Source organism: Leucoraja erinacea, chromosome 1 (genome assembly GCF_028641065.1).
Source record: "Leucoraja erinacea ecotype New England chromosome 1, Leri_hhj_1, whole genome shotgun sequence".
In the NCBI taxonomy this organism is placed as follows: Eukaryota; Metazoa; Chordata; class Chondrichthyes; order Rajiformes; family Rajidae; genus Leucoraja; species Leucoraja erinaceus.
Genome location: NC_073377.1, coordinates 74,005,428 through 74,032,101, shown reverse-complemented (window position 1 = coordinate 74,032,101; position 26,674 = coordinate 74,005,428). Strand labels below are relative to the sequence as shown.

Below are 26,674 nucleotides of genomic sequence, written 5' to 3'. Positions count from 1 at the left end.
GTTAATTGTTATCCCAATTTAGTTTTTTTTAAAACAGTTGCTGTTAAAATGTAATAATATTTTAATATAACTTCCTTTCATTGCTGCTGATTGAGAAAATATTTGAGCATTTAGTAAAGTCTAGCAGGTTTTCTAAGATTACTTATTAAAGCTTTTCATATGTCTCTTCAGGTAAGCATGATTATTTCTGGTTTGCTCTACATGACATGTTGTGATCAAACTTTTTCTTTTATTGATACAGGTTAACTATTGCTATGTGTAAGGAAGTGTCCACTCTTTCTCAGAAATTTATTTCCTGTTTAATTCGAGCAGGGGTAAGTTATTATAATTATAACTTTCACATAATTTAAAATTTATAAATGTAAGTATAAGGTGCCAGCTTGAACTTAAAAAGGTAATCAATGGGCTTTAATAGTGATCTCCCAGTCCACAAAACAATCAGCACTGTCATAGATACAACAATAGTTGGAGCATCAAAACTAAAAATTGCAGAAATGAAGAATACTTGCTTTAGTTAGAAAATCTGAGGCAGAAGTCTTACCAATTCTCAAAATGTGTTTTATGTACATTAATATTGATTATTTTACAAATGAAAACATCATGGATGTACATGCTATTCATTGCAATTAAACCAAGATGTCTTCAAAATTCAGAATGTAATATTTTATCATACTGATTTTTAAATTAATTAATATTTCTGAAATTCCTTCTGATTGTGAGTAGTTGTGTAATTAAAAATGGCAGATTTAATTTAATTGCCTTTGTGTTCTTTTATCCAGGCTAAAATGAAAGCAGAGGTTCTAAATCCACATGTTAATACTATTTTGCTGGAGGTAAGCTTAATATTTTATTTTAAAATGCCTTCTGCAAAGCTCCGTAGTGCAATGTTTTATTTTATGTTGCATAATCATGACATATCTTGCACTCCATTGGCATTTCAGTACTAAGTTATCTAGTTTAACTTTCAGAAACTGGCGAACTTTAAAAACAAAATTAGCCAGGCCCATGTTTAAAATCTGCCTGATGTTCTGTCATATAATTTATTTGACTATGAATAAATTGAAATAGATTAATGGTGATAACATAACTCTTTAAAGTTGCCAGAATAGGCATGATAAATGGAATAGCGCCTTGGTATTCTCATTTTATTCCATAACCCAGTGAACAGTTTTAGGGATTTCAAAAAGGATGTAGATATATAGAAAAGCAATATTAAGTCAAATGCAATATCCAAGCTGCAGTCAGTTTGACTTTCACAAGGGATGATCAATGAGGTATGAAAGGTGCATAGGTTGTAACAAAATGATAGCTTCAGTCTTCCAATTGAAGAGGATTAATGGCTCAAGAGATGGTCGGACTGGATGGCAGTAGTCTTTGCATGTTAGTCAGCCCCACATTTCCCTTTATGGGTCCCGCAAATGCTTTTCAACTTGAATTTACTGCAGTCTCAACTGTTTTCTCATAATGCACATTAACTACCTCTTGCAATTATTACACATTTTGACCATTTCATCTTTTTTCTTCCTCTTACTAATCCTGAAATATCATAGCTATTTTTCTGTTTTATAGATACTGTGCAGGACTATATCTTGGTTTTGAATATCTATACTCTGCCCTGTTCCATTATAATTTAAATTAGCGTTTGGTTTCTCAGACTTTGACTATAAGCTCTAAAATGCAGTTTTCAATGTTCAATGAATTCAATCCTAGAGAAATGTGTGAATACACATGATACAAAATTATTGTTTTCATAGCACATGATTTTATTTTCATTTGGTTTGAAAGAAATGTGTGTATTTATTTGTGTGTAAAGATAAGGAACTAATGCTTTGGGTTCTTCTTTTCAGGGCTCTAACAGTGCCACCTACATCCAAAGTGCATTTCAGTTGCTGCTTCCAATTCTTCAGATTTGCCACATGCAGTCCAGTACCAACAAAGCAACCAAATAGGATGGGAAATTGTGGCACCACCATATTGGATTAACGATTAAGTTTCAGAAGTTCAAGCAACCAGTAGCAAACTTGCCAAAAAAATAGATGGTCACAAAAATGATACTAAGACTACAAAAAACACTAATTTCTGAAGACACATTGAAACACTAGTTGCATTTGTCTTTGAAAGACTGAGTTAACAGTAATATAGAGCTTTGTACTTTTAAAAGAAATTATCATTGCAATGTGTGAATCAATTTATTGACATGTTTTATACCTCCATGTGGTGCAATTTCTGCATTACATTTTAGAATTTTTGAAAATATTTTTAATTTCAAATTGTACTTTATCTAAATTTTGCAAACTACAAATTGTGTGAATATTTAAAACCACCATTGATACAAAAATATAGGCTTGCACTCTGCACCAACTGCACTTTTTCATCAAGTCAAAGTACAAACAGCAAATGTTATTGATATATGTACTTCAACACAGGTGTAATATCTGTAGCATTATTGAGTAATGTTGACCAGCACAACAATACAACATTGATAACATTGCAAGAGATTCTCTGTAATACTCGGAGTGGCATCATTTTGTATAAATGATGTCTACAGGAGCGGGGATGCAGACCTCTACAGGCAGGCAAAGTACAAGCTGAGAAGAGGAATCAGAGCTGCCAAGGAAAGGTACTCTGAGAAGTTGAGGAGCAAGTTCTCAGCTAGTGACTCTTCTTCAGTTTGGAAGGGCTTGCAAGAAATCACCAGCTACAAGAGGAAAGCCCCCCGCTCTTTGGACAATCGTCAGCTGACCAACGACCTGAATGAGTTCTACTGCAGGTTTGACAAGCAGAAACGTAACCCTGGTTACCCCCCCCCCCCCCACTTCCCAACCAACACAGCCAGACCCCAGTCTGCAAAGACTGAACCCTTCTACACCCACTCCTCCCCATTCACCACTTCACACCTACTTAAAGCAAGACTCCAGTCTGAAAAGACTGGACCCTTTCCCACCCACCCTTCTCCAATCACTACTTCACACCCAATTACCCATCCCCTCCGTGCTGCACAACATCACTGCTCCATCATCAACATTAAAAATAGAGGAGGTGGAGAGGCTGTTCAGAAGACAGAAAAGCCGGAAATCTCCAGGACCAGGCAATGTTGGATGATCAGTCATGAGTTGGATGATCAGCCATGATCATATTGAATGGCGGTGCAGGCTCGAAGGGCCGAATGACCTACTCCTGCACCTATTTTCTATGTTTCCCCCTCTACTCTCAAGCTCTGCAGAACAATTGGCACAGGTCTACACAGACATTTTCAACCAGTCCCTGCAAACCTGTGCTGTTCCTGCCTGCTTCAAAGTCTCCACTATTGTGCATGTTCCCAAAAGGGCAAGAGTTACTGGTCTTAATGACTACAAGCCTGTCGCACTGACCTCTGTCATCATGAAGCCCCTTGAAAGGCTTGTGCTGGCCAAGCTGAAAAATATCCTCCAGCACCTAGACCGCCAGGGGACCTATGCTAGGGTTTTGTTTGTTGATTTTAGCTCTGAATTCAACACCATTGTGCCAGAGCTACTACACTTCAAACTTTCCGAGCTGACTGTGCCTGACCCCCTCTGTCGGTGGATCACCAGCTTCCTGACAGACAGGAAGCAGCATGTGAGGCTGGGAAAGCACATCTCGGACCCGTAAACCCTCAGCCTAAGAGCACCACAAGGCTGCGTACTCTCCCCTCTCCTCTACTCTCTCTCTACACCAATAACTGCACCTCCGTTGACTCCTCTGTCAAGCTTTTCAAGTTTGCGGACGACACAACCCTGATTGGACTGATCAAGGATGGGGAGGAATCTGCCTACAGACAGGAAGTGACAGCTGGCGGCCTGGTGCCATCGCATCAACCTGGAGCTCAATGCTCTTAAGACAGTGGAATTGATAGTAGACTTTAGGAGAACTCTCCCTCCCCTCACCCCACTCACCATCAACAACACCACACATCAGTGGAGTCTTTTAAGTTCCTGGGAACCATCATCTCCAAGGACCTTAAATGGGGGGCTACCATCGATTCCACAGTAAAAAAAAAAGGCACAACAGAGGATGTACTTCCTGCGGCAGCTGAGGAACCACAATCTGCCACAGGCAATGGTGGTCCAATTCTATACGGCCATCGTAGAGTCTGTCCTCACCTCCATCATGGTCTGGTTTGGCTCAGCCACCAAGCACGACCTCCGGAGGCTACAGCAAATCGTCCGATCAGCAGAGAAGATTATTGGCTGCAACCATCCCTCCATTGATGAACTGTACACTGCAAGGACCAGGAAACGAGCGGGTTAAGATCATCTCTGACCCCTCTCACCCTGGCCACAAATTCTTTGAATCACTTCCCTCTGGAAGGCGACTCCGGACTGTCAAAGCTGCCACAGCCAGACATAAAAACAGCTTTTTTTTCTACTAGGAGTAGCTCTACTCAATAACCAAAAATCTGTAGCCTCCTTTTGCTCTGGTATTTTGTTTAATTCACATATTTAATCAATAATATTTTATTATTAATGTTTTGTGTGTCATTCCTGTCACTATGTCGTTGTTACTTGCGTGCGGAGCACCAAGGCAAATTGCTTTACGTGAATACTTGGCCAATAAACTTATTCATTCTTTCATAAAAGCAGCAGTTCCGCCATGATCTCTGCCTATCTTTCAAAGGAATTATAATGAGATTGCTCCAAACCATCACTTTTATATTAATTTTGATACTTAAACTAGGCATTCTGATCATGTACTATCTTGAGAATCAAATTACAATCTTATCAGACAAATTTGTGATTGGAATTTATCTAGATTATGTTGAGAAGTTAATCCGAGAGAAATGGATGAGATTTTTCAAGATCTTATTTTTCAATTATCAATAACTAAACAAAGCCTGTAGTTCATTAGACCTGTGGTTTACTTATAGATAAATAAACTTTTATCATTTTTCACCTTATCCTATTGTGTGAAATATCTAGCCCATTTCCTAATGTATTGACAGTTAAACCCTGTACTTGGCTGGTGTTTCATGATATAAAGGAAATTCTGGAACCTCTTGTTCTCGTGTGTTTGTCCAGAGGAATTAATGCAAGCCTGAACTCCATCATGCGCTCAAAATGATGCCATTTGAGCATCATTGGGATGATGATCATAATCTAAAGTGGTACAACTGAATCAAAGGGTTCCAACTTCACAGTCTGCACTTGTGCAGAAAAAGTGCCTCCATTATCTTCATCTTGTAGCAGTGAGGGCAAAACCATCCTAGACTCCTGCACCCAATCACAATTCAGTAAATCCTGCCAGAGACTCTATTAAGAATGTGATCAGGTTTGGTAGTAATATCACATTAATAAATAGCCGTCCGTCATAGCTGCGAGAAGGCAAGGCATGAGAAATGATTGTTATGACAATGAATTACAGATAAACCTATATGCGTGAAACCACATGCTAGGAGTCTAAATTCCATCAGGATCAATAGAGCGGTGGTATTTTAAATACATGACTGCCTTGTATCACGTCAAATTATTTAATTATGCATTACTAGCTTAAACAACTTACAAAATATTTACTTAATGACAAAACAGTTAAAATACTATGATTTGTAAATCACATAATATTTTAGTAAAAGCAAATCTGGCTCGAAGGCAGCAGTAAATAAAACTGCTGATTTTGATGTTTTACTTTCTCCTGAATAGAATAAAACAAATCAAATAACATTTTCTGTGCCTGATGTCTATTCTTTTGTTTAAAATAAAACAATGTTTGCAAGTAGAAAAGTATGAATTTGAACCTTGCAAAAATACTTTAAAGAAAGTGTAAAATATTTGTAAGTAAGAAACGTGGATTATTTGCAAAACATATTGTCAATCACATTGCCATAGAATTTTGTGTAGAATGATAATATTCTGTGATTATGATAACTTTGGCCACTGATTTTTGTATGCAGAGAAACTAGTTGGTAAAGAGAATCTAAAGTTCTCCATTTCTGGATTTTCCTGGAGTATGGCTTTTCTTGGGATAATTTCCAAAGTTGCAAGTTCAGAAAATTGCCTTCGAGTTCCTCGGGTGACTACCTTTCCAAAATGAAATGGCACACATGCCACAAGGTATCTCAATATGGAGAAGGGCGAGGAGGTAATTGGGGGGAAAAGTGGGTGGGTATAGATTAAAGAGCTTGTTGAAGTGCTGGAGCGGGAAATGATATTAAGAGCAAATTTGCAAGTAATTATAGAGTCGATGGTTAGATATATTAGAGGACTTCAACTATCCCGATTGTAGACTGGGACAGTAATAGTATTAAGAGCAATGGTGACAAAGAATTTTTGAAATGTGTTCCAGAGAACACACAACCACACCTTAAATCTATGCCGTCTAGTTTTAGACTCGGCTACCCTAGAGAAAGAGACTGACCATTCACCTAATCTATGCCCCTAATGCTTTTATGTATTTCTATAAGGTCATCCCTTCAACACTCCAGGAAAAAAAAAGTGCTGGACTGTCCTTGTAACTCAAGCCATCCAGTCCCAGAAAAATCCATGTGATCTTTTTCTGCACCCTTTCCAACATAATGACATCCTTCCTGTAGCTGTGCAACCAGAGCTGCTCGCAACTTGTACAGTTGCAACATCCCAACTCATGTACTCAATGCCTTGAACTGATGAGGGCAAGTGTGTTAATTGTGGCCTTCACCACCCTGTCCTAGGGTGTTGCCACTTTCAGGGAATAATATACCCATGCCCCTTGTTTTTTCTGTTCTGCATCACACTCCAGTACACTACCATTTACAGTGTATATCCCGACCTGGTTTAATAGTGAGATTAAACGAGTACTTACCAGTACGAAGTTTGATCTGTATTTTATGAGGAGTTACGATGAGGGATTACGTGAAGAACCCACCCAGTGCGCAGGCGCGGCATACTTCCAAGCAGCGGTGTGGAATCACAGGTAGACACAGTATTGAAGTAAAGATAGTAAATTTTAATGAGACATCAGCTCGAGTTTGATCTATACAACGAGGGTGGGAGCGGAGGGCACGTAATCCCTCATCGTAACTCCTCATAAAATACAGATCAAACTTCGTACTGGTAAGTACTCGTTTAATCTCACTATTTTACTTCGGAGTCACGTGAGTGACTACGTGAAGACTTCAAAGGTCTGTGATTTCAAACCGTGTAACAGCTATATCACTCACTGCCGAAAGTTCATCGAGGGAGGAAGTGGTATCTAAAGACCAACGAATTTGTTAGTTTTTTGAAACAAAATTGTTTATTTAACAATAACAAAAAATAGCTCCCCTGGGCTTTAAATTATAAGTTTGCAGATTCTAAAATTTTCTCCGCAAACACGTCCTTCTCCATCAGCGGTTTGTGGTAGAATTTTTGGAACGTTGACTCCCTTGACCATCCCGCTGTACTAAGGATGTGGTCTATGGGAACCTGCATCCGTTCCGCCGCTGACGTGGACGCTGCCCTGGTTGAATGGGATTTAAAAACATCCGTGTTAATCCCCGCGGTTTTTAGGACCTGTTTCAACCATCTAGATATTGTCTGGCTCGTAACCCGTCCAAAAGGCTTTTTATGGCTGACCCATAAGGCTTTTTCACTCCCTCTAAGTGTTTGGGTTGTGTCTACGTAATCGTATAGATGGGTCACAACACACAGCCTAGGTTCTGGAGGGTAGGCCCGGAAGATTAACGGAGAGTTGGGTATACCTGGCCTGCTTTGTTTAACCAACCCCGGAATGGTAAATGTAATGGAATCTGGGGTGGTCACCATGTTGTCCAGTCTTAGTTGATGCAGCGACTGAACCCTTTGTGCAGAGACGAGCGCCATGAGCATGAGAGTCTTAATAGTGGACTGCTCCAGACTCGAGGATCCCACCGGAGGCCAACCTCTAAGGTGTGACAAAACTACACTTACATCCCATACATGGGTGTATCTGGGTGTAGGGGGTTTAGTATTATAAATCCCTTTGAGGAGTTTTATAACCAGAGGGTGGGATCCAATGCTGTGATGTCCTGAAGGCATAAGGTAAGCGGACAGGGCGCTCCGTGCTGCATTGATGGCACTGTAGCTCATCTTTTGGTCATGGTGCAAGTGGCCCAGGAACTCCAGCACGTCCGTGATCGAGGCTGTCTTGTATGATGTCCCTGCATCCAAGCAGTACTGCTCCCATTTTCTGATGTAGGTCAAGTACTGCTTCTTGGTAGAGACTCGCAGGGATGCCGACATGGTGGTGATTGTTCGTTCTGATAACCCCAATCCCTGGTAAGGCCTGTTCAGAACCTGGAAACCAGGAGTTTCAATTTTTGATGGCATGGATGGCTTATGCCGGATACCGGGTGAGTCAATAGTTGTGGGTGGCTGTGAAAAACCATAGGTGACTCTACCACCATGTCGTGGAAGACTGGGAACCATGGTTGGGTAGGCCAGTCGGGTACAACCAGAATACCTGAAGCTGAGTCTGCTTTTATTTTCTGGAGTACCCGGCTGATGAGGCAGATGGGAGGGAAAGCATAGAAAAAGAAATTTCCCCAATCCAGCGTGAAGGCATCTACCGCTGCTGCCTCTGGGTCTGGTTCCCAAGCCACATACATGGGTAGCTGGTGATTTAATCTAGACGCAAACAAATCTATATCTGGCGTACCGTATTGCTTAATAATTCTAGCAAATATTTTTGGGTCTAACATCCATTCGATGTTGTCATTGAATTTTCGTGACCTGGTGTCCGCCACTGTGTTTAGCTTGCCTGGTAAATAGGCAGCTGATAGCCAAATATGTCTCTCGACACACCATTGCCAGATTATAGTAGTCAATTTGTCGCATGATACTGATTTAATGCCACCCATGTGCTGGATGTAAGACACCGCCGTTGTGTTATCAATCATTAACCTGACATGCACATGCCGCATATCGGATGCATATGCTTTTAGCCCATAAAAGGCGGCCAGCATCTCCAAATAATTTATGCCAAGTGATTGTAGTAGCGATGCCTCTGAATTAGTCCATCTGCCACCTGTGCTGGATATAGAGTTAGTAGCTCCCCAGCCTAAAGCACTGGCATCCGTTGTAATGGCTATGTTAGGATTGGTGACGGCGATAGGACTGTAACTGTGCCAAATGTTATCCACCCACCACTGAAGTTCTGATTTGGCTTCAGCGGGTAAATCCATGGGTCGGTCATAATGCCCCCTACTTAGACGTAGTGCATGTGTCCTTGCTCTTTGCAGATTTTGATAATGCAAGGGCCCATATTGTGCAGCTGGGAATGCTGCTACTATACTACCAATGACTCTGGCCACATGCCGTATCCTTGGTTGCGGTTTTGCGATTAAGTTGTTACAGGCTTCTGTTAATGTAGCCTTTTTGTCTCTTGGCAGAGTGACAGTCATACGGATAGTGTCAATAGTGAAGCCTAGGTAATCCATGTTAGTTGTTGGCTTCAATATTGATTTATCTGGGTGTAGAACAAATCCCAATGTTTCAAGGAGTTGTTTAGTAGCTAAAACTCCTGCGACAGCTAGTTCCCTTGTTCTCCCCAATATGAGAACATCGTCCAGATAGGCCATGACTAAATGTTTCTGTTCTCTTAATTTTTTCATGGCCACTTTGAGAATTTTAGTAAATAATCTGGGAGCTGTCGTTAAACCATTGGGTAATGCTCTATACTGCCATAGTTGCCCCATCCAGATAAATTTCAGATATCTGAAATGATCCTTATGTATGGGTACTAAATAGTAAGCATCCTTGATGTCTATGCTTGCCATGAAGTATCCCTTGGAGATCAGTTGTCTGGCAGTAACAAATGTCTCCATTTTGAAATGTTGATACTCAACAGACTGATTTAGTGATGTCAAATCAATGATAATACGACATCCACCATCTTTTTTAGTTTTGATAAATATATTCGATACAAATTCCAATGGCTCGTGTCTGGCCCTCTCTATGATGCCCTTGGACACGAGCCTATCTAGTTCAGCTTGTCCTTCCACCTTTTCTGATTCTGAGGGGAGGAATACCCTTTGGGGTATGTGCTGAACTGGCGGTTCTATGCCTGATTTAAATTCAATTTTGTATCCACTGATACTGTTGAGTATAAACTTGTTGCTAGTAAAGGAGCACCAAACATGTTTGAAGAACCTTAAACGCCCTCCTGTTAATACAACACCCTTTGTCTGCGTATGTCGACAGGAACCAGACCCACCTACCTCCATGTTTATTTCTGGGAGCGTTTGCGATGGGTTTGGCCCGAGGGTGTCCTTGTTGGTGCTGTGGTGGGGCGGCGTATCTTCCCACGGCTCCGCCCTGGGCCCCGCTCTAAAAAAGAGCTCTGGGGGTAGTGAGAGGCGGTCACCAGGCTTTCACCAGCTCGGTACCTGCTGGTGGATGCCGAGGCGTGCTGCCAACTGGGTGTCTTCACCCTGCTCGGTCCTGACGCTGCCCTCATGAGGCCTACAGGTTTGGCTGCCTCTTCCAGTTCCTTGAGCCTTTTTGTCAAGTCGGCCCCGAATAGTAGCGCCTCCTTCTCTGGCGCCGGAGCTTTGCAGAGGCCCGCGTATTTGGGGTTGAGGGCAGGCCTGATGTTTTCACGCCTTAGGTTATTGAGCTCGTATTGTGTGTTACACATTAGTGCCAGCACATCCTGCTGGGGTGTAGAGAGCTCTGCGTTCCCGGTGGACCGAGCAAAGGCGGTAATGGCTGCAGTGTGGAGCTTCAGGATACGCTGCATTTTCAGCTCTTGCGTCCTGATGTGCTGCCCCAGCTGGTTCCATATTTGGCCGTTTACGGTTTTTACCCGCAGCGCCTCGCAGTTTTCCGGCGCTGTGTAAGTGTCGAGGGCCTCCTGAATGACCTTTTCTTGCAATGGCTTATTAGAGAGCCTGTTGATACTGGCCGCCATTCTTGGTGGTAGTATCATTCCGGTCCTCGGGGGCGCCGCATACCTGCTGACTACACCCAGTAGCTCTTCTTCCTCCAGCTCGCCTGGCATGCTTGCGCTGTCGTCCGCCTGCCCTTGTGATAGACCAGCCCAGTCCTGGCCTCCCTTACTGACCTCAAACAAGGAGGGAACAGAAGGGTGTGGCGATGGTTTGGAGGAGGCCATAGCCCGTCCTCCTTGGAGATGCCTTGCCTGCATCTCCTCGTCGAGCATCTGCTCGAGCAGCTGCCTCATGCAGCTTAAGCGGCTGTCTCCCCGTTTCGCCGGTGGAGAGTGTTCCCGTTCCTCCGACGAGTCGGAGGCCACCGGCCGGTCTGTTTTCCGGGTTGCTTTTCTCCCTGTGCGGGGCGTCGCAATCGGCGGCACAGGGTGCGGCTCGGCGTCGGGTGTGCGGGAGCGTCCAAACAGCTCCTCAGCCGCTGGTGGCTGCCGCCCAGATATTGACCCCTCCTCGGGTGGAGTTGGGCAGGCAATCCTCCTTGTTGGTCGCTTACGGCTAGCCATGGCTTTTTCGTCCGTTTAGCGACTCTGTAACACAAAAGACTCACTTACCTGAGGTCTTGTCTTTATGCTGCCGCTGGAGAGCCTGGCTCCAGCTGCTGCCGCTGTTGCGCTGCTGACGTAATGCCGCGCCTGCGCACTGGGTGGGTTCTTCACGTAGTCACTCACGTGACTCCGAAGTAAAATATACCATAATGCACTATCTAACACTTGTACGTTAAATTCCTTACTTACTTTAACTCTTTCAACCGCCCCCTTTGAAAAGATAGGGTTGAAAGGTAATCTAAAAGAAGCATTTGAAAACATAAACTATCTCGACAATGAGAAATTGTTCCCATTACCAGATGGATCAAGAACAAGTGGAAAGAGAATGAAGGTTTTTAGTAAAGCTACCAAAAGTGTAATGAGGCAAGATGTTTTTAGTTAGCATCCTTAGGGTCTACATTGTTTTTCCAGATGTGGTGGGGTTCAATTATAGCATTCAGATGGGAGCTTGATAAACACTTGGATTAATTTGCAGGCCTTGGGGAAATGCCAGATAGGATTAGCTAGTTTACACTTGTGTAGAATCAATACAGATTTGAGGGGATAAATGGCCATGCTCCTGAAAAAACGATTGAGCTACATTGTGGGATGTTTTTTAAGAGTAAGAATTTTTACACCATGGATGCAGAGGCCTTGTCACGAGGGATTTATGTGCCGGAAGAACTAAGTACTCGTGAGTACATCATGAGTACATCCGTAAATAAAACACTTGCTTTTTTTCTGAATCATCTGACACTTATGTTTAAAACTTGCAGGGCTCGAACGATATTTGCACTGCACTGTCATCAGGTTCCTGATGATAGTTGTCAGCTGTTGAATAATTGAATGGAATTGAATAAATTTTATTAGCCAAATATGTATACATACATGGAATTTGCCTTGGTGCTTTGCTCGCAAGTAACAACACAATATAAAGTAGACAATTTGAGTGTCATAGCAAAGGACGTGAATACTTATGTAAATGTGATATTCCAGTTATTTATTTTTAATTACTTTGCAAACACTTCTAAACAGCTGATTTTGCTGCTTCATTCTGGGTATTGTGTGTAGATTGATGATAAAAAAAAAGAATTTAATCCATTTAAAAATAAGGCTGTGACATAACAAAATGTGCAAAAGGTGAAGGGGTCTGAATACTTTCTGAATGCACTGTACATTGGTGCTAAGACCTGCAATAAGATACATGTATCAGCATTGCATCCAGTACATAAATCACTTGCAGTTTGCTCACAAGTGTAAAGGTTTATTGCCTTGTATGTGGTAGCAATGAACACACTTCTAAGATATTTTGTGCTTTAAAATAATTTTATTTTCAGTCACAATTTAAGATATAATCCATATATATTGTGTATGGATTCTGTGTTCCTTTTCTCCTGTGTCATTACCAATGCCATCCTCCAGAGGCCAGTCAAATACAACATCCTTTACAAATGGAAGAATAAACCACATGAATGGGCCTTATTCGCTTTAATATCAATGATAATAACATTTTCTTTTGTAATTGTTTAACTGTATTTCCGTTGTGGCTTGTGTGATTAGACTACCGCTAAGCTGCAAATTTTCTGGGTTAAGGAAGGGAAAAAACAGTCACGATTAAGTTACTGATCACGACTTTTTCTTCAGAAACTAAGTCCCAAGATAAGTTGCAGTACTAAAGAAGAGTTAAAACAAAGTTTAATTAACAGGGACAATGATGAATTCTTCATGGATTCATTTATCCTTCCATAGTGGTTATATCCTCACCTCAAGCACTCAATCACCCCCTCTCATAGAGTGTGAAATCCTCCTTTACAAATCTCTCTGCAGTCTTGCCCCAGACTGCCCCTTCTCCATATCCCTGCTCATCATTGCTTGAACTCTGCCTACTTGCCTTCTGCTACTCTAGAACCTTCACCATTCAACCCCAGGCCTATGTTTGCAATTTTCCCTTATTCCTTCTTTGAAAACTCAATTTCTTGAATAAATGCAGTACAACATATTATGTAGAGCAATTCATTGCGGTTCCAAGGTTTTGTTTTTTTATCTTTCAGCTGACAGTTTTAAACCAATCCAACCATCAACAAAAAACAGACTTTTCTGCTTCCCTAGTTAACTGGAACCATAGCTCTGAATTATTCAAAAACCTGCCCATTTTTCAAAAGGCAATTTGTAACAGCTGCAAAATTGATGATAATAGTTCAAATTACTGACAGGATAAGACCCAGACAGCAGCCTCATGGCATAAATCACAATCTAAAACTATGTATTCAAATCCTTTCCTTAACACTTTAACCATATAATAACCATATAACAATTACAGCACGGAAACAGGCCATCTCGACCCTTCTAGTCCGTGCCGAACACATAATCTCCCCTAGTCCCATATACCTGCGCTCAGACCATAACCCTCCATTCCCTTCCAATCCATATAACTATCCAATTTATTTTTAAATGATAAAAACGAACCTGCCTCCACCACCTTCACTGGAAGCTCATTCCCACACAGCTACCACTCTCTGAGTAAAGAAGTTCCCCCTCATGTTACCCCTAAACTTCAGTCCCTTAATTCTCAAGTCATGTCCCCTTGTTTGAATCTTCCCTACTCTCATTGATAAAAGCTTTTCCACCTCAACTCTGCACAAGATGTAAATATTTAAAAGTATGCATTAAAGTCAGACTGGGGAGGAGGCTACCTTCTCAAAGGCAGCTTTTGTCAGAGGTGCACAAACATATATTTAAAGAAAAGGGAGTGTGAAAGACCCACTCTTGGGATTCTTGGGGATCCAGCTAACCTAATCAGTGATGCTACCAGCAGGTTATGCTGGGTGCTTGACATTGGTCAAAAGAATATTCTGTGCCATTGCTGCTTTCCACAATGTTAATGGTAATGAAGAGGCTCTGACTCATCAGATTAATGAGAATGGTGGATGGTAATTAGGAGGAAGTTTTCTTGCCCGTATTTGGACTGAAGTCATGAAGTTGATGGAGTCAAAAGTTAATACTAAGGATTCCAAGGACTACTCCCTCCCAGCAGTGCTACCACTGCCGATGGATTCATCTTGTCAATAGAACATGACACATCCTTGGATTGTGATGGAGAAGTTTAGTTTAGTTTAGAGATACAGCGCGCAAACAGGCCCACTGAGTCCGCACTGACCAGCGATCCCCACACACTTACACTATCCTACACACACTAGGGGAAATTTACATTTATACCAAGCCAATTAACCTACAAACCTGTACGTCTTTGGAGTGTGGGAGGAAACCAAATATCTTGGAGAAAGCCCACGCAGTCACGGGGAGAATGTACAAACTCCATACAGACAGCACCCATAGTCGGGATCGAACCCGGGTCTCTGGCGCTGCCAGGCAACAGCTCCTGCTGCGCCACCGTGCCGCCCAGTCTGGGGTACTGTCCACGGAGCATGATTTTTGAGAGTCTGAAATCTTCACACCTCTGCTGGTCCAGTGTCTGGAACCACTGTCCTAGTTAGGCACATCCGGTAAGGATGGAACATAGTACAGTACAGCACAGGAACAGATCTTTCAGCTCACAATGTTAGTGTCGATCCCTGCATGTGCCTATCTAGAAGCCTCTTAAATGCACTATCGCATGTACCTCCACCCCTAACCTTTCCAGGTTCCCACCACCCTGTTAAGAAAACTTTCCCCGCACATCCCCATTAACCTTTCCCCTCTCCCCTCTCAGTTATGCCCTCTAGTGTTGAACATTTCCACCATGGGGAAAAGGTTCTGACTGTCCACTCATAATTTCATATACTTCTATCATCTTCCCTCAACCTCTGATGTTCCAGAGAAAGCAACCCATTGTTATCTAACCTCTCCCTGTAGCTGAAACCTTCTAATCCAATCAACATTCTGGTAAACCACCTCTACACTCAAGATTCAAGAGAGTTTATTGTCAAGTGTCCCAGAAAGGACAATGAAATTCTTGCTTTGCTTCAGCATAACAAACAGAATATAGAAGGCATGAATACAGAACAGATCAGTGTGTCCATGTACCATTATATAAATATAGACACACATGAATAAATAAAACTTTCTCTAAAGCTTCCGGCTCTTTCTTGTATTAGGGCAACCAGATCTGCACGGAATACTCCAAATGCAGTCTAATCAAAGTCATGTAAAGCTGCATCATGACTACCTGACTCTTATATTCCCCTAGCAGTGAAGGCAAGCATATCATATGCCTTCTTTACCACCCTATCTACTTGTGCTGCCACCTTTAGTGAGCTATGAACTTAGACTCCGAGATCCCTCTGCACATCAATGCTCTTAAAGTCTTGCCATTAACTGTATGTTTAAGAAGCAACTGCAGATGCTGGAAAATTGAAGGTAGACAAAAATGCTGGAGAAACTCAGCGGGTGAGGCAGCATCTACGGAGTGAAGGGAATAGACAATGTTTCGGGTCGAGACCCTTCTTCAGACTCCATGAAGCTTCAGTCTGAAGAAGGGTCTCGTCCTGAAATGTTGCCTATTTCCTTTGCGCCATTAACTGTATACTCTGTCATAGAAAATAGGTGCAGCAGTAGGCCATTCGGCCCTTCGAGCCAGCACAATCATTTAATATGATCATGGCTGATTATCTTAAATCAGTACCCCGTTCCTGCTTTCCCCCCATATCCCTTGATTCCGTTAGCCCTAAGAGCTATAATCTTAAGGGCCTGTCCCACGAGCATGCGACTCCATGCGGCAAGCGCGACCTAAAGGGCCGGTCCCACCAGCATGCGCCTGCATGCGGCAAGCGCGACCTAACGTGGTCGCTTGATCCGTACGGCCTCGCGGGGCTGGTCCCACTTCGATCGCCGGAGCCGTATGGAGTTGTGCGGAGCTGGTCCCGACATCGCGCGGGGCTCCGAAAAAAACTGACCGTGTTTAAAAATTCCGCGCGGCAACATTGTGACCAATTCTTTACAAATGGAAGAATAAACCACATGAATGGGCCTTATTCGCTTTAATATCAATGACGCCATACGTCACGCGTGAACTTCCCGCGGACTTCGCTCGAACTTCATGTCACTCACTCAACCTCCGCGCGGCCCCCGCTTCTGGTTTGGTCGCGCTTGCTGCATGCAGACGCATGCTGGTGGGACCGGCCCTTTAGGTCGCGCTTGCCACATGAAGTCGCATGCCCGTTGGACAGGCCCTTAAATCTCATGAAAACATCCAGTGAATTGGCCTCCACTACCTTCTGTGGCAGAGAATTTAAGTTAAACCATGCTGAATTCTACTTGTTTTTGGCCTGACAATAGACGAGAGCATATTTATAATTCTGGACATTTTAAAAATATGTTGCATATCGTGTGTTGTATGTTTTGGCAGAGCATTTGCTAGAATATTGGAATAAATTACCTCCACCTTGACAATTGCTATAACCTACAGTGAATCTCTAGGTTTTATTACAGTATAGACTTGATGACCAATATTTTAGTCAATGGGTCAAATGGGAAATACAAACATGAGCTGCAAGCTCACCTATATGAGAGTCAAGAATAAAGTGATACTTTGGAAACAGCCAATAATGGCTAACAAGTCTTGGCCTTAAAAGAAGAGCCCCCTCAGTTATCAGGTCACTGCTGTCAGGAAGGGTTGATATGGTTAGTCAACAGGATGACCAGTCAGGTAATCTCTACTTAATGTTGATGAATGATTAGTGGTGGGGAGTCCATCGAATCTCACCCTCAGAGCCCATCTGGCTGATTAGCTAAGTGTCTCGCTTCCATTCCCTTTTGCCTTGCGCTGTCGTCCTCACCATTTAACCTTCGCTTTCATTCATTCCTCTCACCATGGTACTAATGGTGTAAATGTGCCCGACACTTACCTAACCAGCCAGATTCCCAAATACGTTCAACGGGTGATAACATTCACAAATAAACATTACAAGGAAATTCACAAGATGCAAAATTGCAAATACTTTGGGCATGCAGCTCCACAAAGGATGCTTGACGTACTGTATCTCACCAAATATTGAAAGCTGCAGAATTACTTTGTTATGACAGTCACACAACTAAACCATATCTAGTTCAGTACTTGTCTCTTGAAACAAAACTTCACATATAAATTGATGGCAATAACTTTCTCCAATTATACATGACTTTATTGTAAACACATTACTGATAGAAAAGTCCCACCTCAGACTGAAAATTATATACTAAAGGATCATTAAACATCAACAAATTTGCTTAGAAATTGCAATTGACGTGTTTAGGGCCGAGGCTCAGTTTGGTTTATGAAATGACACTCTAAGCCTTGGGAAAAATAATGGTCATGAGCATGGAGATTCCACTTAGGAAATATTGTTCACCTAAACAGCGGACATTTCTCCTCTTTGTGTATACACAGCGCTGTGGCTGTGATCAGTGTGGAAGTTGGGAGGGTATACAAAGGGACAATGTCTTGATGTACCAGTTCAAATAATCAAACAATCAGGGTGGGGTGTAACCCAATGTGACTGGGAGGTTGCCTTCATTTCCAGCTTCTGCACCTATATTCTTCTACCTTCACATTGAGCTTGGGGTTGGTACTGTCAAATAATCAAAAACAGAAAGTCAATATTATACTCGTCGTCAGCCACTATTTGCAGTTTTCAATACAGAGGTGTGTTCTTGCCCACCACGACCAATTGAAACTTATGAACACATGTCAACAGAAAGTCATATTCCTAGAAGCCCACACATGGGTCTGGACTCCAATAGTCTGGATTTGTAAACTTTCTGCCTTTGGATAGGTAGCTAATCTTATCCCACAGCACATGGCATTGGGGGTTCAGTATTGATGTGGATAGAGAACTGGCTGGCAAACAGGAAGCAAAGAGTAGGAGTAAACGGGTCCTTTTCACAATGGCAGGCAGTGACTAGTGGGGTACCGCAGGGCTCAGTACTGGGACCCCAGCTATTCACAATATATATTAATGGTATATTGTGTATATATGGTAAATACAGGTAGGCGGCGCGACTCTCGTCAGCAGCGGCCTCTACAGCCCGTCCGCGTTTTTATTATTTTTTGTCTATGTTTATATGTAGTTTTTGTTATTTTTTGTTGGGCTGTGTGTGTGTGTGGGGGGGTGGGGTGGGGTGGGAGGGAGGGAGGGGGTAACTTTTAAATCTCTCCCTGCACTGGAGACCCGACCTTTTCTTGTCGGGTCTCCGTTGTCGTTGGGGCTGCAATGAGGAGCGGCCTCCAACAGAAGAAGCCGGGGACTCTGGTGCCGACTCACCTCACCGTCGCGGAGCTGGCCGAGTCCAGAGCGGGTGGAGCGGTGGTGGAGCGCTGTTGCTGCTGCTGCTGCTGCTGATTCGGAGGCTGCAACTGCGGGTCTGCGGACGGCGGCACCGGGAGCCCGCGGGTCCCTGGAGGGAGACCACTTTTCAGGGCTCCTGCAACGGCGACTTCTCCCGCCCAAGTTGCGGGGTCGAAGAGCTCCTGGAGCGGGGCCTGACATCACCGCCCCGCGCGGCTTGGAATGGCCGCGGGACTCTGCGAGCGCACGCCGGGGGCTCTAACATCAAGACCCGGTGTGCGACCTCGCACCACCCGGCGTGGCTTTAATGGCCGCGGGACAATCGCCATCGCCAGCCGGGGGCTTTGACTTTGACTCTGACATCGGGGGGGGGGGAGAGTGCAGTGGAGAGATAAGTTTTTTTTGGCCTTCCATCACAGCTATGTGATGGATGTTTATGTAAAATGTAAATTACGTTGTGTCTGGGGTCTATTTGTTTGTAATGTATGGCTGTAGAAACGGCATTCCGTTTGGACCTTAAGGGGTCCAAATGACAATTAAATTGACTATTGACTATTGACTATTGATCTGGATGAGGGAATTGAAGGCAATATCTCCAAGTTTGCGGATGACACTAAGCTGGGGGGCAGTGTTAGCTGTGAGGAGGATGCTAGGAGACTGCAAGGTGACTTGGATAGGCTGGGTGAGTGTGCAAATGTTTGGCAGATGCAGTATAATGTGGATAAATGTGAGGTTATCCATTTTGGTGGCAAAAACGGGAAAGCAGACTATTATCTAAATGGTGGCCGATTGGGAAAGGGGGAGATGCAGCGAGACCTGGGTGTCATGGTACACCAGTCATTGAAGGTAGGCATGCAGGTGCAGCAGGCAGTAAAGAGAGCGAATGGTATGTTAGCTTTCATTGCAAAAGGATTTGAGTATAGGAGCAGGGAGGTTCTACTGCAGTTGTACAGGGTCTTGGTGAGACCACACCTGGAGTATTGCGTGCAGTTTTGGTCTCCAAATCTGAGGAAGGACATTATTGCCATAGAGGGAGTGCAGAGAAGGTTCACCAGACTGATTCCTGGGATGTCAGGACTGTCTTATGAAGAAAGACTGGATAGACTTGGTTTATACTCTCTAGAATTTAGGAGATTGAGAAGGGATCTTATAGAAACTTACAAAATTCTTAAGGGGTTGGACAGGTTAGATGCAGGAAGATTGTTCCCGATGTTGGGGAAGTCCAGGACAAGGGGTCACAGCTTAAGGATAAGGGGGAAATCCTTTAAAACCGAGATGAGGAGAACTTTTTTCACACAGAGAGTGGTGAATCTCTGGAACTCTCTGCCACAGAGGGTAGTTGAGGCCAGTTCATTGGCTATATTTAAGAGGGGGTTAGATGTGGCCCTTGTGGCCAAGGGGATCAGAGGGTATGGAGAGAAGGCAGGTACGGGATACTGAGTTGGATGATCAGCCATGATTATATTGAATGGCGGTGCAGGCTCGAAGGGCCGAATGGCCTACTCCTGCACCTAATTTCTATGTTTCTATCCCACTTTTTAAGAATGGCGGGAGAGAGAAAACATGGAATTATAGACCAGTTAGCCTGACATCGGTGTTGGGGAAGATGCTGGAGTCAATTATAAAAGATGAAATAGCAGCACACTTGGATAGCAGTAACAGGATCGGTCCGAGACAGCATGGATTTACGAAGGGGAAATCATGCTTGACTAATCTTCTGAAATTTTTTGAGGATGTAACTAGGAAATGGACAAGGGAGAGCCAGTGGATGTAGTGTATCTGGACTTTCAGAAAGCCTTTGATAAGGTCCCACATAGGAGATTAGTGGGCAAAATTAGAGCACATGGTATTGGGGGTAGGGTATAGACATGGATAGAAAATTGGTTGGCAGACAGAAAACAATGAGTAGGGTTTAACGGGTCCCTTTCAGAATGGCAGGCAGTGACTAGTGAGGTACCGCAAGGCTCGGTGCTGGGACAGCAGCTATTTACAATATGCATCAATGATTTTGATGAAGGAATTAAAAGTAACATTAGAAAATTTGCAGACGACCAAAGCCTAGTGGCAGAGTGAACTGTGAGGAGGATTGTATGAGAATGCAGGGTGACTTGGACAGGTTGGGTGAATGGGCAGATGCAGTTTAATGTGGATAAATGTTAGGTTATCCACTGTGGTGGCAAAAAAAGGAAGGCAGATTATTATCCGAATGACGTCAAGTTAGGAAAAGGGGAAGTACAACGGGATCTAGGGGCCCTTGTTCATCAGTCACTGAAAGTAAGCATGCAGGTACAGCAGGCTGTGAAGAAAGCAAATGGCATATTGGCCTTCATAAGAAGAGGAGTTGTATATAGGAGCAAAGAGGTCCTTCTGCGGTTGTACAGGGCCCTAGTGAGACAACACCTGGAGTATTGTGTGCAGTTTCGGTCTCCAAATTTGAGGAAGGACATTCTTGCTATTGAGGGAGTGCAGCGTAGGTTTACAATGTTAATTCTCGGGATGGCGGGACTGTCATATGCTGAGAGAATGGAGCGGCTGGGCTTGTATACTGTTTAGAAGGATGAGAGGATATCTTATTGAAACATATAAGATTATTAAGGGTTTGGGCATGCTAGATGCAGGAAACATGTTCCCGATGTTGGGGGAGTCCAGAACCAAGGGCCACAGTTTAAGAATAAGGGGCAAGCCATTTCGAATGGAGATGAGGAAAAACTTTTTCACACAGAGATTTGTGTGTCTGTGGAATTCTCCACCTCAGAGGTGGAGGCCGGTTCTCTGGATACTTTCAAGAGAGAGCTAGATAGGGCTCTTAAAGATCGCAGAGTCAGAGGATATGGGGAGAAAGCAGGAATGGGAAACTGATTGTGGATGATCAGCCATGATCACATTGAATGGCGGTGCAGGCTCGAAAGGCTGAATGGCCTACTCCTGCGCCTATTGTCTATTTTCTATGTATGAAGAATATCATTAGCCTTTCATAATTAGCATTTTGACCCTGAATCTAACGTTAATTACTTTTGTGACGAGACTTCTAAATTCTTTATGTTATTTTAACAATAGAACTGAGATATCCATTCACAAAAGGTGTTAACATTGGCCATTGCTCTAGGGATTTCTTAGTTTCTCCATTCTCCATTATATCACCTGTCCTTCTACATTTGCCATCCATTTATATAAGTCTAAAATGCAAAATCATTTTAAAAATTTTAAACCCCTCTCCTTGCGCCTGTGTGACAATCTGACAATGTCCACTTTATTCTCGTTTTTGTGGTTTTCTAAACTGCCTGTACTGGAAGATGATGGTGGAGGGGAATGGAGGTGGGAAAGAGGGGGCGGGGAGATTGGGAAGAGTTATGAGGAGAGGGTGGAGAGCTTGGGACTGCTTTCCCTGGAGCAAGTGGGACCGAGGGATGACCTTGTAGAAATATACAAAATCATAAGTTGCATAGATAAAGTGAATGGTCTAAAACTAGAGAGCATAGATCTAAGATGAGAGGGAAAAGGTTTAAGGAAGACCTAAACAGCAAGCCAGCAAACATACACAGAGTAGTGAATATTTGGGGCATGCTGCCTGAGAATGTGGTACAATTACAATATTTAAAAGCATTTGGTCATGTTCATAGATAGGAAAGGTTTAGAGCGATAGGGACCAAATGTAGGCAAATGTGACCAGCTCAGCAAATTACATTTATATTGGTTTATTACTGTCATGTGCACTGAGATACAGTGAAAAACCTTTGTGTGCTATTTAATTAAATCATGTAATTCGATACGTGAAAATAATTGAGCTATACATAAGTACAACAGGTGGAGCAAAGAAAAAAAATATCACATTGCAGAAAATTGTTTTTCAGTATTACGGTGTTACAGTTCCAGAGACAAAGTCTGATATCGAATGATCAATGTGGCAGGTTGGAAGATTGAGACTAGACCCAAGCTTGTGGGATGATTGTTCAGAAGTCTGACAACAGAGGGGAAGAAGCTGTTTCATGAGTGGGGTGGTACCTGCTTTTAAGCTTTTGGACCTTCTGCCCAATGGGGGCAGGGAGGAGAGGGAATAACAGGTCAGCATGGACAAATTGGGCTGAAGGACCCGTTTCCCTGTTGTTTAACTGTGTGGCTCTATGAGCTATCTCAGTACCCAGTGTCGTCATATCATCTGCTGTATATCACCAGAAAGAATATCAAAGACAATTATTAACTTAACACGTCATTGTATTTATCTTTCAGAAAATCACACCAATTTTTCTTTATCATTTAAACATTTTCAAATCCTCACATGCTCCCTTTTCCTTTCTAATATTTTTCCACCTTTGTTGTTAAATCATTTATCTGAATCATAACTGATTCTGCACTTTATGATTCAGCAAAGGAAAAGAAGCAGCATTTATCATCTGTTTCCACAGGATATGTGCTTCGCACAGATAATATCAGCCGGATGCTGGTGCGTAAAACATAGCTGTTGTCAGAAACCCACATTAGTCCACGCCAATGACGGCACTACAGACATTTAGTTGAGGTGATTTATTTATTAAGAGTGTAAGAGAACACAAGATCGCCATTTGATAGGGAGATATGCGCACTCTCAGAAATGGTCCAGCTAATAACACATTAATCATGATGAAGTATACACTGTACTATTCCCAATGAAGCTCCTGTTCTCCAGATTGAACCATTAAGTAGGGGTGAGGATGCTGAAAATAAATATACAAGGGATAAAGAGAGGAAAGTGCTAGTTGTTTTTACAATCATTGCACATTTTGCTGTATCATGATTTAGTGAAGATGCACACTGGTGCAGCAGGTAACGCTGCTACTTCACAACGCTAGAGACCTGGGTTCCGTCCTGATCGTACAGCTTGCAAATTCTCCCTGTGGGTTTTCTCAGGTTGTTGCAATTTTCTCCTGCATCACAGACGTGCGGGTTTGGAGGTTAATTGGCTTCTGTAAAAAAGTTGCCCCTAATGTGCAGGGAGTGGATGAGAAAGTGGGGGAACATCGAACTAGTGTGAACGGGTGATAAGTGGTAGGCATGGATTGAGTGGGCTAAACGGATTGTTTCCATGCTGTATCACTAAACCAAAACTAAAAGGGGATATGTCATAGTATTGTCATTAACAACATCTGCTCTGAGTGGGAAATGAAAAACACATTAATATTGGACTTAGAATCTTCACTTTAGTGGACTTTTTTGTTGTGTGTCATCTGAGGATAATAGAGCATAATCATCAGATTAGCATCCTGCTGCTTTTTACATAATTCCTTCCTATCTATAAAAACACCAGCTGAATAAACAAGATTCCTGCAAGTTTCACCCTTTCTCCTGTTCAATGTGTTTCACCTTCACTGCTTCTTTGTATTCAGTTGAAATGGAACCATAATATTTTGCACAAGCTGTGTGACTTTCTATTAATTCTAACAGTTAATTGAAAGTAATTTCCTATGTGTAAGTACCTGAAAAATGGTGGTGTATCAGAAACACCTCAAATACAACAGGCATCGGAAAGTTTATATATTCTGTTGGGAGAAAAAGTGAATCTTGCAGGGTGCCAGGGAAGTTGATAAGCTTGAAAGGTGATAAATTCCAAGGACCCCAAACCATACATGCAAGAGTTCGGGAAGAGATGGACACAATGAAAGTATGGAGTATGGTGTATGGTGTACAATTTTGGTTGCCTAATTATAGGAAGGATGTCAACAAAATAGAGAGAGTACAGAGGAGATTTACTAGAATGTTACCTGGGTTTCAACAACTAAGTTACAGAGAAAGGTTGAACAAGTTAGGGCTTTATTCTTTGGAAGCAGAAGGTTAAGGGGGGGACATGATAGAGGTCTTTAAAATTATGAGAGGGATAGACAGAGTTGATGTGGATAAGCTTTTCCCACTGAGAGTAGGGAAGATTCAAACAAGAGGACATGACTTGAGAATTAAGGGACAGAAGTTTAGGGGTAACATGAGGGGGAACTTCTTTACTCAGAGAGTGGTGGCGGTGTGGAATGAGCTCCCAGTGGAGGTGGTGGAGGCAGGTTCGATTTTATCATTTAAAAATAAATTGGATAGTTATATGGATGGGAAAGGAATGGAGGGTTATGGTCTGAGTGCAGGTAGATGGGACTGGGGGAGAATAAGTGCTTCGGCACGGACTAGAAGGGCCGAGATGGCCTGTTTCCGTGCTGTAATTGTTATATGGTTATAATGAAAGGGGGTGGTTTGGTTAGCAGTTTCTAGAGTTCTTCAGAATCTGCAATTGTTCCTGTAGGTTGCACGGTAGTGTGTGTGTGTGTGTGTGTGTGTGTGTGTGTGTGTGTGTGTGTGTGTGTGTGTGTGTGTGTGTGTGTGTGAGTGTGTGTGTGTGTGTGTGTGTGTGTGTGTGTGTGTGTGTGTGTGTGTGTGTGTGTGTGTGTGTGTGTGTGTGTGTGCGTGTGTGTGTGTGTGTGTGTGTCCGCCCCCTCTATTGAAGAAAGGAGGAAGAGGGATTACTCATCTGTCAGCCTAACATCAGAAGTGGAGAAAACAGACAATTGATCAAATCTATTTGTGAAAATAGTAACAAGATTGGCCAGAATCAATATGGATTTATGAAAGGAAAATGATGCCTGATTAATCTGCTGGAGTTCTTTGTGGATGTGACAAATTAAATAGATAGTAGTGAACCTGTGTATTTGGATTTTTAGAAGGCGTTGGACAAGGTCTCGAACAGAAGGTTAGAACACATTGAATTGGAAATTTGTGTAGGGGATAGAAAATAATGCGGGAATGAATGAAACATTCTGAGTTGGCAGCCTTAACATGGTTGTTTCTAAGGCCCCAGCCATTCATAATTCATACATATCAATAATGTGACTAAAGAGACCAAATGTTATATATCTAAATATGCCAAAAATCCTAAAATAGGTAGGATTGCACGTAAGGAGGAGGATGTTAAGATGCATCACAGGTTTGTGGACCAGCTGAGTGAATGGTCAAGAACATGTGCGGTGGAAAATGAACCGATAAGCCAACAATAAGAGTGAATTATTATCAATCACCTGTTATTTTTCAACAAAAATATATGTAATCATAAAATATTTACTTTACATGTAGATATGCTCCAGTCATAATGTTTTACTAGCAACTTACCTTGAATGCAAATTGAATGCCAAATTCTAAATGTCAACATTTGAGTTGACTTTATTTACATCCATCATTAAGATTTATTTCTAGTGGAAAAATCATTCTTAAAATCAAGTTATTATAAAAGTTAACAGAATGGTTTACAGTTACAAATAATATTGTTAAATTTCCAAAATGACTTCAGCCTTGCATATATGTTAAATACCAGAGAAAGTTGCAATTCTGATGCAGTTGTGTTGTGACACATACAAAAGGATTCTGTTTTTATTTACAAAATTAGAGGATCAATGTTAGGCTACTAAATGTGTCTTATTTGCATTGACATGAATTCCTCTGGCTCTAAGGTGCAGATTTCAATATGTTGGACTTTGCTTTGGGGAGAGTTGTCAGAATGACATTAGCCCATTGATTCTCCATGGCAGGCTACTGTAAGCAAAACCTTTGCATAGATCTCGGACCTCTGTGAACAGTCAACAATTTTGTATTTCCTAAACAAATCAGAATGGGGAATCATGAACCTCAACCTGGAAGTTGCTTTGTAATACTGAAATTTGTGCCAAATCAGTTTCAGTGGAGGGCAATAAAACTTGCACGATAAAATGGGATTAAAGGGAAAAGAAGAAAATGAAAATAAAACATTTTTTTTAAATATCTCCAATAATAACTCAAAACAGATTTAATAAAACACCAAACTTACAAAAGTCAATTTTCAATTCTCGTAAATTATTAGGACAAACAATGCTATAAAAAGAGTACTTATGGGATTGTACAATTTTTTTTTTAATTAATATCCTTGATCTAAATTCACTTTTTCATACAATGTAGCTGGATGGTTAGTTACAAAGTGAGATAGTGATAGCTGGAGGTTTCCGGAAAAATGG

At 42.4% G+C, this 26,674-nt stretch overlaps 1 protein-coding gene across 2 annotated transcripts in view; it reads left to right on the top strand.

Annotated features, from left to right (window-relative positions):
• LOC129698514 (protein NOXP20-like) overlaps nt 1–4,910 on the top strand; it is a 38,525-nt gene extending 33,615 nt beyond the window's left edge. For both annotated transcript variants that reach the window (XM_055637610.1, XM_055637608.1), the window contains exons 12-14: nt 242–314; nt 780–833; nt 1,848–4,910. In XM_055637610.1, the coding sequence (XP_055493585.1) occupies nt 242–314; nt 780–833; nt 1,848–1,949 (229 nt within the window). In that variant the 3' untranslated portion in view covers nt 1,950–4,910. The remainder of the gene's footprint in view (nt 1–241; nt 315–779; nt 834–1,847) is intronic.
• The last annotated feature ends 21,764 nt before the right edge of the window (nt 4,911–26,674 follow it).